This window comes from Psammomys obesus, unplaced genomic scaffold (assembly GCF_907164565.1).
Source record: "Psammomys obesus unplaced genomic scaffold, mPsaObe1.curated_primary_1811, whole genome shotgun sequence".
Classification (NCBI taxonomy): Eukaryota; Metazoa; Chordata; class Mammalia; order Rodentia; family Muridae; genus Psammomys; species Psammomys obesus.
In genome coordinates, this window is record NW_026585895.1 from 30,482,676 (window position 1) to 30,496,035 (window position 13,360).

At 44.8% G+C, this 13,360-nt stretch overlaps 1 protein-coding gene across 2 annotated transcripts in view; it reads left to right on the forward strand.

Annotated features, from left to right (window-relative positions):
- The window catches only part of Cacnb4 (calcium voltage-gated channel auxiliary subunit beta 4), a 247,799-nt gene that overhangs the window by 197,444 nt on the left and 36,995 nt on the right, over positions 1–13,360 (forward strand). For both annotated transcript variants that reach the window (XM_055600066.1, XM_055600067.1), the window contains 6 exons: positions 1,810–1,929; positions 4,583–4,705; positions 8,722–8,852; positions 11,062–11,138; positions 12,525–12,544; positions 12,763–12,843. In XM_055600066.1, coding sequence (XP_055456041.1) covers positions 1,810–1,929; positions 4,583–4,705; positions 8,722–8,852; positions 11,062–11,138; positions 12,525–12,544; positions 12,763–12,843 — 552 coding nt within the window. The remainder of the gene's footprint in view (positions 1–1,809; positions 1,930–4,582; positions 4,706–8,721; positions 8,853–11,061; positions 11,139–12,524; positions 12,545–12,762; positions 12,844–13,360) is intronic.

A 13,360-nucleotide genomic window follows, 5' to 3' on the forward strand; every position in this document is an offset into this window, starting at 1 on the left:
TTTTTTACATGTATGTGAGTTGAAAAATTATTATAACAACTTTTTTTTTAAAACCAGCGTAGGCTGGGCAAGTACTAGTAATGGAAACAAGAAAGCCAATTTATTATGTTTTCACTATGTGGTAGGTATGGCAGCATTTTAATAGTAAGTACAGCTATGTGTGGGCTTTGAACCTGCTGAGTCTGGTAAATAAAGAGTTTCAGTTTTTTAGCCCTATACCCTTGTGATATCTAGGACTTGGTGAGGGTAGGCTGCCCAGAGTGTCTTTCTGTATCTTATACTATGAAATAGATAATATAGATAATATAGCCTCTTCCAGAAGAAGAGACTAGTTCACGGTGCTCTGGGAGCTGGGAAGTGCAGTGAAGAGAAAGCTTGTAGAGCCAGGATTCACCAGTCCCTCTGAAGGAACATGTAGCCACAAGTCCTCATTCTTCTCCTCTTCTTCCTCCCTCCTTCCATCCTCCTTCCTCCCTCCTTTCTCCCTCCTTCCATTCCTCCCTCTCTATGCATGTACATGTGAGAGAGATATAGAAAGAGACCGAGAGAGACTGACTGACTGACTGGGAATGGAACCCAAGGCCTTGCACATGTTAGGCAAAGGCTTTTCTACTGAGCTCTAATCCCAGCTTTTTATTTTACTTTTTATTTTGAGACAGGCTCTTATTACGCTACTCAAGGTGGCCTTGAATACACTGTGTGGCCTAGGCAGGCCTCAGCCCCCTGAGGAACTGGAATTATAGACCTATGCCATTAGCCTGACTTTGTCTTTATTTGATTTTGTTTTTGCATGTGCAGCAGATAGCAAATTTGCCACCGAGTAGCTAGATCTGTCTTTTTCAAAACTGTCCGAGTATGTCTTATCAAACATGCCAAACAAATTATCAGTTTTCTTAGTACCTCTGCTGTGCCAATGTCATCATCTATGGAAATACCAGCTTCTAATGCCAGCTCAAGAAAATGGTGGGCTGCTGTTCCTTTTGGAGTTAAACACAATCCTTCAACGTTAGATTATTTATTGAGGGGGTCATTGTTGTTGGCTTTTTTTTTTTATTTGATTTGGCTTTGTTTTGCTTTGTAGGGTGATGAGGTAGATAACTGTTAAATAAGAGCCTCCAGTTTTCCTCTGCCCTTCTAGCATGAGCACTGAGTGGCATTAGGCATTCCCCAGTTCTTTGGGGATGTCAGTCAGGCTGATCAGAGAACCTTCTGGGCATGGCCTTCCATTGTGGACATCCCTGTTTTCTTTCTTAAGATGTTCTTTCTCTCCACTGTAAACATCAACTCCACAATGGACTGCTGTGAAACAATATTGAAGTTTTGATGATGGAAGAATGCAGGTGGTATTGACGTTGGAACAAGAACATTGTTTTACTAATGTAGGAAGCTGCTTGGCTTTGCAGAAATCTAGACAAGCTGATGATACCAAGACACAGGTAGAATGTAGCCCTTATAAACAGCCTGAGTTTCGCTTGTCACTTACCTGCATAGTATGTTCAGGAGAGAATGGGAGACAACTTCATTTCATGTACAATTATCAGCGTGATATATACATAGTGCCAAAGCAGAGTAATATCATGTCCTTCCCATTACAGTTTCCTTCCTAATCCTAATCTAGTCAAAATATTTCCCTTCACAGCATTGCTACCTTCCAAATAGCATGAATGCTCGATTGTATCTGTAGTAAGGCAATGTGTGCACATCGAATTCTGTGCCAAGAAAAGGAACTCACCCAGGATTCTGTTATGACAGTGATAATGTAAGACAATACACTTCACCTCACTTAAGCCTTCTGTTTTCTTTCCCCAGGGCTCAGCAGATTCCTATACAAGCAGGCCATCGGACTCCGATGTCTCTTTGGAAGAGGACCGGGAAGCGATTCGGCAAGAGAGAGAACAGCAAGCAGCTATCCAGCTTGAGAGAGCAAAGGTGACGTTCTTCCTGTTCTTTTATTGAAAACTGGCATGTTGCTTGACGTCTGTGCTCAGCATCCCTGCCTAGCGTCTGTCTTAGGGTTCCTGATAAAACACTGACCAAAAGCAGCGTGGAGAGGAAAGGGTTCATCAGTTTACAGCTGTCTGGTCACTCTCATCGCTGAAGGAAGTCAGAGCAGGAACTCAAGCAAGGCAGGAACCCGAAGGCAGGAACTGAAGTGGAAGCTATGGAGAAACTCTGCTTGTTGGCTTGCTCTCCTTGGCTTGCTTAGCTTTCTGATACCATCCAGGACCACCTGCCTAGGGGTGAGATTGCCCACAGTGGGCTGAGCACTTCCACATCAATCACTAATCAGGCCTGCCTGCCTGCTAATTTGGTAGGAGCGTGTTTGTAATTGGCATTCCCTCTTTTCAAATGACTCTGGCTTATGTCAAGTTGGTGTAAAATTAGCCAGCATGGTGACTCTCTGGAATATTCATTTTCCAGCCATCCTGATAAGGCTTCAGATTTCAAGGCTGTCTGTCATATGTGCCACTCACAGAAATTAGTGTTATCTGCAGGGGCCCATTTTCTGTGAACCTTTGACTTTTTCTGTTTGATTTAGTGGTGATTATTGGTAATTATTTGTGTGTGGGGGTGTGGAGGTCCCCAACCTCACCTCACCCAGTATTGGTAGAGAGCCTTCTGAGCTGCTAGCCTGAGCCCTCTGATCTTGGCCTTCCCCACCACTCCCCAGCCTTGGTTATACACCAAACAGCCACCACTGTGCTGCAGATCATTTCCCCGCTTCCTTTGTTCTTTGGTTCCTAGATTTCAGATTCCCACCTCAAGTTCAGTATGGAGTTCAGGGCATTATTTTGTTTGCTTGTTTGTTTGAGAAAGGGTCCCCTACATTGTCCATTCTAGCCTTGAACTTACGGGCTTAATAGCTGGACTACCAACGTGCACCATCAGACCTAGTTAAGAAATTTAAATTTGCACAATTCAAAAAGCATCAAAAAATGAGTGACAGAAGCCACTGCCAGCCAATACAGGCTTCAGACCGTCTTCTTTCAGAAGACACATAGGATGCAGCAAGAGACCAATTGCATGGTTGAGTTTTTAGGACCAGAAGAATTACTAGAGTTCTCCCAGCCCACCTATGTTTTTCTAGCTTAGTCTTTTAAAGCACCAACCCTTTAGGCAAATCAATTGTTTATGCACAGTAACAACATACAAGATAGGGTTCATGGCTAGCCTGTCCACTTGCTTCTATGGCCAACTGCAGCGGGTACCTTTCTGAATTTTAGACACAAGCCCAAGGAAAGTTAATTTCCTTCATTTTCTAGTTTATGATAAAATCTTTCAGAGATGAAAGCAAGAGAAGAGTGATACAGATAAGTGAGGTGTCGACTTCACTTCTCAGTGCTGTGTCTGTGCTCTCTGCACAGTGCCTGGGAGGGAGCAAAAGAATCTCTCCTTTGGGTCCTACCTCAACTGTTGTGATTCCCAATGCAAATAAATAAGCCTTCAGCAAAGCCGCCCAGAAGCCCAGAGACCTTGTTGCAAGTTCTTGTTTTGAAAATGTCCTTCACCACCTGTTTCACTACCTCTGTCACTTAAATGGTGGTGGTGGGACCGTAGCCTAGGCTTGTGGCTGGCTCCGCCCCCACAGGCTGCACCTGCTCAGGAGCACTTTTCCAGCAGGAGTTTATGTACAAGTTTAAACCCAACTGTTAGAAGCTAGGAAGAAGATAACGGATGAAGAGCCTGCTTGTTCGTTAGGTTTAACCCACACTGGCCCCTTTTCCCTGGCATGACAAGATGTTTATGTACAAAAGATCTCATGTTTCTAGATCTGAGGCTATTCTTAAAATCCTTGTCTTCCAGCCCCCATCAAGTTTTTAACATCCAGTATACATTTCCTAGCATATGTCTTTCTTGTGTGTGTAGATCTGTTCGTGTGTGTGTGTGTATGTGTGTGTGTGTGTGTGTGTGTGTATACCCATGAGTGTGCATATGCATGTTTGTGTGTGTGGGTGTGGAGGTCAGAGGTTAATGTGTTTTTCTAATCACCCTCCACCTTAATATTTGAGACAGGTTTCTCACTGAACCTGGAGTTGACCATTTGGCTAGACTGGCTAGCCAGCAAGTCCCAGGGATCTTGCTCTCTGTCTCTGTCTCCCCAGCACTGGGATTAAAGATGTATACCCCTCTACCCCGCTTTTGTCACAGATGCTGGGGATCTGAGTTGACTTCCTCGTCCTTGTGCAGCACCCCAGCATACAAGCCCTGTATCCCACAGTCGGGACATTATCTGTTCCCGGTTATGAAGTGCATCGGTTGTGAGAGTGGAGAACAAAGCTGAATGCAGCCCCACCCCTGGGCATCCCTCCCCAGCCCTTCAGGGGCCAGTTCTTTATTGAGGATGTTGGAAAGTACCGCAGAAAGAAAATGGCTGGGCTGAGAGGAATGAGTCATTCCTGGAGCCATCGCTGCAGATTTCTGGATGTGGCCTGCAACTATAAAACCCAGAGGAGATCCCTCTTTGGAAAGTGATTTCCTTGTTGCCTGGAACCATCATTCATCCCATGACATGTTTCAATATGAAAAATGCTTTTCTTCCCTCCTCTCTCCCTCCCTCCTCATTCTGCGCTTCTGTCTCCAGTCCAAACCTGTAGCCTTTGCTGTGAAAACGAATGTGAGCTACTGTGGTGCCCTGGATGAGGATGTGCCCGTTCCCAGCACAGCCATCTCCTTTGACGCCAAGGACTTTCTTCACATTAAAGAGGTAAATGTAGGACATACTGCATCCCTTTACCCGCCAAAAGGCTAGAGCTGGGAAGCAGCCTCAGCCAAACCCACCGGAAAGGAAACCCAAGGAGGTGCCAGAGTGGAGCCTCAGTTAATGCTCTGAGCCACGTCCTTTCATCTCACGGAGATTTAGAGTGAGATGATATGCTGAGATCATGGCCTGCATTCCCACATGCTTCCAACACTGGAGGACAGTTAGCATTTGAAATGAGAGAATGGATTTTGGATTTTTCACTATTCTCTCTCTCCTCCTTCTCCCTCTCCCTCTCCCTCCCTCTCTCTCTCTCTCTCTCTCTCTGTGTGTGTGTGTGTGTGTGTGTGTGTGTGTATTGGGAACCAAACCCCCTCTGTAGTGGGGACTACAGAGCCATGGATCTATGGCTATAACTTAGAGAAGCATGAGTTTGGTAGTGTATCCAGGAGGGACTTGTACAGAGGGAGAGTATCATTATAGACACTGATGAACCATGGTCCTGAAGTTGTTCAAGCTGAGAAAGGGGCAGAGGACTCTGGGAAACAGACATCTTGAGCTTTGAGCAATGTAAGGAGGACTTGGGGCTTCACAAATAGAAAGGCAGACTAATAAAATAATATACCAAAAGCTTGAGTTTGAGTGTAGCCTAGGTACAGTGCAATTCCACTTTGTGTCAGGCATTGAACTGAGATTTGGGGGATGAGAGATAAGGATCACTGATGCTATGGGCAAGGCACTCTGAGTCTGGGATGGGGCAGGGTGAAATAGTATTCATGATTTCTGTGTGGGATAACAAATTCTACTGTAAAAGAAAAACTGGACTGATGTGCCAGAGAGCAAAAATAAAGCAGAGAAGAGGCCATGTCAGTTATTCAAGAGACATAGCTTTTCTTTTGGCTGAGTTGAATTTAGGGTCACATGTTGACCAGGCAAACACTATTGCTGAGCTGTTATCCCCAGCCCCAAGAGCCAGATTTTAAAAAGAATATCCTGAGCCAGGGCAAGAAGACTGGTCTTTATCACCAGACAGTAGGCTGGAATAAAGCAGAGATGTGACCGGCCTCGTAAGTGGGAATGGGAACTGTGATGGGGAAGGAAGCATCATATAGGGCTGCAGAGACTGAGCATTGGCTGGGCATCTTAGAGGGGGGCAGAAGGAGCAGATAGAAGGAATTTGGGGGGTCTCTCTCCACTGCATGTAGTAGAGAAAGCCATGGGTAGAGAAACAAAGGATGGTGGTCAGCTTTTTTGAGGTTGCTTGGAATTATAGGAAGTGCCATCAGCCTTAGATTCAGCTTTTGAAACAGAGAAGGCAGAAAGGGGGCCAGATGTTGTAACAATGTATTTATGTTTGAGCACATTACACTTGATCTTAGCCAAAAGGCCGAGAAGCATGTTTGAGCACATTGTGTCTGGGGCTATGGCTGCCAGAGCAGCCTCATCTGAGTGGTTGAATCTATCTCATTATTTTCACCAAACGCAACTAAGCCATAAATATGGGTTGCCAGCCCTCATCATTTCCAAGGTGAAGTGAACTCTAAGAGCGAGGGAACTTCTCCCATGCATATGATACTGACATTCCAACCTCGAAGGTTTTTTTTTTCTTTCTGCATTATCCTAGTATCCTAGTTTTTAATCAATAGTTATTTTAGTTGGACATATTTATGTGAAATTTTGGTATGTATTACCTGTTATAAGTCACAATGAAATCAGAATAGTTAACACTTCCAGCTCTTTAAACTTAAGGTTGTCTGAGATAGAGTGTGGCATTTTGAAACATGTTTCATTGCAGCCTGTACCGGCCAAATCGGGGTAACTAACATTTGCATCTCCATATAGACACATTGTGTGTGGCACCTTCGAGCTGTTTTGACTGTACTTTGAAGTGTCTTGCTGGTAGCATTTGGGTCTGTGAGCTGTTGGATCAAGGGATTTTCCTTCAGTCTGGCAGCTCCTTTTTCTTTTGTTGTTATTGAGCTGGTAAATCGTATGTGGATCAGAGCCACTGTTTTCAAATCTTGCAGATCAGATAAAAAATAAATCTTAGAAACAGAACATGCTAATCACTTTAGGGACATCGAAATGGGGAAGACTGGATCAGTGCTGAGAGGCCTTTCCAGAAAGCTGGCTCAGCCTCTGGCACCCCGACAGGCATACTTCTGCAACAGGCTGATTCCTTCCCGTCCCACGGCCTCTCGAGCACCGTTCTAAGTGTTTTCTCGATAATGTAAAAGGCTTAAAGGTCAAGCAAATCCACAATAGTGCCTGTTCCAAAGCCAAAGAGAGAGAGCCTTAAGTTCGTACTCTGTGCAGTGCCTTGCTCCTCAGAGACCAGAGAGCCTTCACTCGCTTTGAGGCTTAGGATTCTTGAGCTGTTTCCTAGAACTACAGGAAACCATTCTGGGAAGCTGCATTAGCCACCTTAGGCAGCCCTTTGAGGTCACCAGGGTACCACTTAACAAATTAGTATCCTGGTGGGCTGACTTAATTTCAGGAAATAATTTAAGCCCTAGGAAACTCTGACTCATGGTCTGTGTTGTCCCTGCCATAGTAAAAAGTAAACTCCAGAGCTGTGCACCAAAGATTTCAAAAGGTTCCGCTTGCCTTTTCTTTATCACAAAGTAAGCAGGCCTATTGTTTCAGGTGTGCTGTCCTGAATTAAAGATAGGAGACAGACCCGGATTGTTCAAGGTTCTCCACCACACCAACGCATGCTCCTTCCAGTTCAGTCTCATGATTGGCAGAAAGCCCGGCTTGTGCCGCAGCTCTGAGCAGGAAGGCCTGGATCCCGCCCCGTCACTTTCATTTCAGTACGAGACAGTTACTTAGAATTATTCAAGTTACTCAGAATTTCATGCTGTGATGATTCAATGGCTCTCTCAGGCTCTTTCCCTCACAGCGTTAATATTGGAGCTATGCAACTTCACTTTCCTTTGAGCTAAGCAACTCATCCTAGCGTTGGTATATGTTGAAACACACACACACACATACACACACAAACAGTAAAAGGAAATGAATTTCCTATAATACTGATAAAGACCATAAAGACACTTTTGTATTCATTCCTGGAAGATTCAAACAATATAATTTCTACCTACTTTCCAGAAATTACTGATAGAAACATTCCCTTGAGACAGGTGGCTTACACTAACCTTCTGTCTGCCCTGGGCTCGGTAAATAAATAATTGTCCATATACTTTTTCTGGTACTTCAAGTAAGACCATGCGAACAGACTCTAACCCCACACCCACTGGAGCCTTTTGTGAACCTGTGTCCTAACTTTGACATCACTATTTCGGAAGAAACTTGGCATTCCTGTCCAAATTATATGTGCGAATATGCCATTCGTTCCGGCTTTGTAACGTTGGGCTTTTTCATCAAACGAAGAGCTGTGCCTTAATTTGAAATCCTGCATCAGAAGGAGAGAAGACAGTAAACAGCATCATGTAATTTTTCACCCAAAAGCTGTTAATGAATGACCGCCCATCCAGCATTTTCTACCTAAGGTGTGCCTAGCTTGTCCTTCTGTCATTCTGTTTACATTGATACAAATTATGTCTGATGGAGTCTTTGCCTTGAGTATTAAGTAAGTTCTTTCTTCTTGAAAGAACCAAATGAATCCAGAGGTTAAACCTGCTTTTGATAAAGGCAAAGTTCCTAACGGGCCTCCTGCCTTTGCCATAAAGCCGCTTACATCGAAACACAGCCATGCTCTTGAGGCTTTGTGACTATTTTCAAAGTAGGACAGCAGAGTTCATGAGTTACAGTAGAGACCATATTTATCATTTGGGCCTTCACAAATAGAGCCCCCAAAGCATCCTCCTTTAGCCTGTGAGCTGAGAACATTTCCTACAAAGTACAAAAGCATGACGTGGGCCGTCTGTATGTACTGTGTGCACGATGTAGCATAGCACGGCAGATGAGTGACATTTTATCCCTCTGCTTCTCTGGAATTAACCACTGAAAATGTGAAGATGACTGAATTACTATTGATAGCAGCTTTCCTCTCTGCATTCCAGAAATATAACAATGATTGGTGGATAGGAAGGCTGGTGAAAGAGGGCTGTGAGATTGGCTTCATCCCGAGTCCGCTGCGGTTGGAGAACATACGCATTCAACAAGAGCAGAAAAGAGGCCGTTTTCATGGCGGGTAACATCCCATCTTCTTCATGAGCTAGGCTTTTCTTCTCCCTCTCTCCCTCCTTCTCTTCCTCCTTCCTTGATTCTTTGTGTGTGTGTGTGGGGGGGGTTGGATAATATTGTTAAGTTTCTTATTAAAAATTGCCTGAAGCAGTTCATTCTTTTGACTCAACCTGTTTTCAGTTGGATTCTCCTTCATGTCAGAAATGTGTGCTCTTTTGTACTTTCATTGCCTCCCCCTAATGAAAGCCTGCTTTTAAAGCACAGGGGCACTTACCTCCACACAGGCTATTCTTGAGAAGGAAACAAAGGTTTCAGGTTTAACTATTTCCACTGTGTTCTGAACCCCATCACCTCAGAATTCCACATGAATTCCACAATGGAAACTGCTTCCTGGGGCCTTGGCAAACCCATCTCCAAACCCCGTTTTCTTCTGTGAGAGCCACACAGGGGCCTTGTCTCTCGGGACAGCTCAGGAAGCAGCTGACTTGACTGAGAGTTAAGGTTTTTGCTTGGCTCACTGAGAAAGACTGTCCAGGAGGCTTAGAATGTGAGGGCGTGTGGACAGTCCAGGGTATCCCTTCCTCTGCCTGGATTCTAGTGCCATCTTCTTCTGCTGATGACTAGGAAGCTGCAATGGACCAGCCTCTAGTGGTCAAAGGAACAGCACTCCGATCTTCAGAGTGCTAGTGGCAGGTCCCAGGAGTGCGAGCCGAGAAGGTCTAGCCACACAGGGCTGCCGCTCTCTGTGAATCCCTGATTTCATGTGTTAGAATTCTCTAAAAGCCTCCAAACAGAGCAAGTTCGGCTAATGTTGTCATTGTTTTGAGACAATCTTGCTCAAGGCTTGATTGTCCAGGCTGGTCTTCAGTGAGGTGAAGACCCACTTCTGCCCCAACCTCCCCTCCTCCCCCCAGTGCCAGAATGACAAGTGTACATCACCATGTCTGGCCTGAGCAGTTCTTTCCTCTGACTCAATCTCTCTTTTCAGTTAGGGTTTTTTGTTTGTTTGTTTTTTATTTTTGTTGTTGTTGTTACAAAAAGAATGTGTTATTTAAGGCTCCTTTTGCTTTTATCCTAATGAAAACCTTTCCAGAGAATGGAATATCATAGAAATACAGTTAGCCACTCTTCTAATGATTAATCTGTAAAAATGTTTTGTTATTAATCCTCTGGTTCCCTTCACTGTAGACGTTTCATCCTCCTTGCTTCTTAGCATGCCAGGAACCCTTGGCCCTTCCCAGGGGCCTTTGCATGTGCCTCCTCCTCCTGGGACCCCTCTTCCTCCTTTCCTGTTACCATATCACTCCAGCTCTCTCAGGCCCTTGTTGCACCATCCCAGTGACTCCTTCCTTCCGAACCGTATTTTAAGTTGTATCCCACTCTGGAGTCACCCTTCCCCGTATTTCCCATCTCTTTCCAGTTTAATTATTTCTGTTACACTTAACTGCTCTCAGAAATATTATGTCTTTACCTAATTTCTCTTGTGTAGCCTTGATTGTCTCCTACTAGAATGTGACATTTTTTCCCACCATTGTTATTAATACATGCATATATACATCTTAATACAAATATATATATAGTTTACTTTGAGGCAAGAGAAACAGTAAAGCCCAGGGCTCATTCACAGAGGCTCGTTTGTCACACTCCTCTCTGTAAGGTATAGATGGAGAAGGCTAATACTCAAAGTTGTGTGCAGTGTGTCCCACTAGTCTGCCAGTAAGTGGCAGAACTGTTCATTGCTGGAATATAAGCATAACTGAATTACTGTTGATAGCACCATTACTGTTGACAGCAGAACGGTTCAGGGAACGCACGCGCGCATGCGCGCGCGCGCGTGTGCGCACACACACACACACACACACACACACACACACACACACACACACACCTGGCCTCTGACCAGCGCTTTGGTGAGTAGCCTCAGGTAGACAAACACACAGCTCCAAAGAGCATCCTTACCAGGGCTCTTTCTGCTCAGTTTGTGTACAAATAATTGGGAAAGAGAATTTGCAAAGTATTTCAGGGTCTCAAGTAGTTTCCCACTTTCTCCAAGAAATGAGGTCAGAGAAAGCATTTGAGAAGGTTCTTGAAGTTCTTCTAACAGGATTTGGTAAGCTGTGAATTATTTAGTAGAAGACCAAAGAACGCCTTGGATTCTCAGTTTCTGTTTTCAAGGGATCTGGGGAGTGAGTCTTAAGTTCCTTTCCATGTTCTAGGAAATCAAGTGGAAACTCTTCCTCAAGTCTGGGAGAAATGGTGTCAGGAACATTTCGAGCAACTCCCACAACAACAGGTGAGGGGTCTTGCTGCTAAACATTAGAACACATCTGCAAACACTTTTACTGGCTTGGGATTAAAGGCTTGATTTAAGATTTAAAGCTTCTTTTATTTAAGATTTCCTTGCTCCTTTGAAAGTAATATATTTGAAGAATACTATTGATATAAAAATCCAGGTTGTCAGTATAATTTTGAAAAATCCCATTTACCCTCTACAGACTCGATACTACTGTCCGCATATAAACCAACCCCATGTTTGTTATTTTGTCCAAGAACTCAAGAAACTTTAAGATTGTGAGGCCAGTAGAGATAATAAAAACTCATGGGCTCTCACAGCAATGTTCAGCGCTTACAAGAAGTTTTACCATGTGCCAGGACTAGGCTGTACATCCTGGGAGGGTTATAGTCTCACTGCCACCAAGATTACCTTGTTTTTATATTTGGACATCAGACTATTCCAAGTAAGCCCTAGAATCAATGCAACGAAGAGACAGGGTATCTCAATAAAGACTCTGTGTGTCTTTGGAGATTATGAAGATATTCACCTAGAAAGTTTTCGTCCATCACATTCTCTGACTCCTGTAAGCAAATTTCATTCTGGCCAGGAAGTGAAGCTATATTAGAACATCCCCCAGGACCGACTCAGATGGCAGGCTGGCTGTCAATGCTGGGTGGGTTCTTGGTCCTCGGCTGTGAGGATTCATTCTGACCTCCAGGGCTGGGAACCAACCTGTCCCTCTAGGTGGTTCCGTGGAGATAGGATCTGCTGGTTGGAAGGCAGCAAAGCCACCTTCGTCCGTTGTGGAGTTAGGTTCTGCTTTCTGTGTGTTTGCTGGGCACTGGGACTCTCCACCAGCCTCTCTTTTCTTACCACCTGGAGGGGGTGGGGGAAACTGGCTGTCCAAGTGCTGAGAGACACACAGGAGAAACCAATGTAGCCATATTCAGGAAGAACACCTGAAGGTCTGCAGTATTACCTCCCGGTTCACCACAGTAAAAAATAGGAAACAGTAACAACAGCAACAAAAACAGGAATGTTTGAGGTGACAGTAGTTTTGTTTACATCTTATTGTTGATTTTTATTACATTTCCTTTAGCTAGCTTGCCCACATCCAATGTGGGCCCACCATGGGTAACAACACGGTTAACTTCCAGTGTTGTATGGATGCCTGAACCCACCCTTTGATGGGAAATCGGGCTGTAAAGTCATTGGTATGCAGAGGAAGTTGTTCGTATTTCGTGTTCTCACAAGTAGCATGTCCAGAATGAAGTGGCAGAGCCGAGTGGATGCCAGGCCGGCACCAGGGACAGTGACAGGGTACCTTCTCCCATCTTTTAAACTCATGTGCTATCCTTTCCAGAGATTACGTATTTTGATATGGCTCTCGTTGTTGTCTTTTAGCAAAACAGAAGCAGAAAGTGGTAAGTCGTGTTTCCTTTTTCAACTCCCGCTAAGGTTCCTATCCGCACATGCCTGTGACGCTCCATTTCCATGTCCCCCATAGCTGTAACACGAGGCATGGGCCTCCTCGATGGGGACCCTTGGTAGTCACTGCTCAGCCTGAGAAGTCTAGATGTTGTGCTGGCAAGGAGAGAGGCCCAGCCTCGCCTTCTCGCTCACGTCGGCCCATCTCTTTCAGACGGAGCACATCCCTCCTTACGATGTTGTGCCATCAATGCGTCCTGTGGTGTTAGTGGGGCCGTCACTGAAAGGTTATGAGGTACAGACATCGCCTGTTTACTCTCCTTCTCTTGACCAAGAACCCTGGGGACTCTTCTTTGCACGATGGCCCCTCTAGGGTCCGTTTACAAATAGGAACTGGTGGAAGGCAGCTCCTAGTATGTGAAGGCAGTGTTGGGGGGGGGGGACCAGGAAAAACAGGATTTAACTCCACAGGTCAATTAAACATTGTTATGTTATAAAGGAGGGTAAAGACTGTGGTCCACGACATTTCAGATTTTGCCATTCTGGCTTTGTGCTTAAGTCAATAAAACAAGTGGGCTGTGATATCTTAGTCTGAAGCTGGGCAACCTTCAGGCCACCCACCCCTACCCCTAGGATGATGTCTAATGGGTAGGAGGTATTTAGTACAAAGCCATTGAATGAGGTTGATCTAAGATTCTTCTCTCTGTTTCTCTGAGTTGGAAATGTCAGGTGATGAGCAGAAAAATTATGAACAAAAAAACTAAGTCCCAGACAGGGTGAATTCCCAAGATGTACAGAGCCGGCAGGGCTGG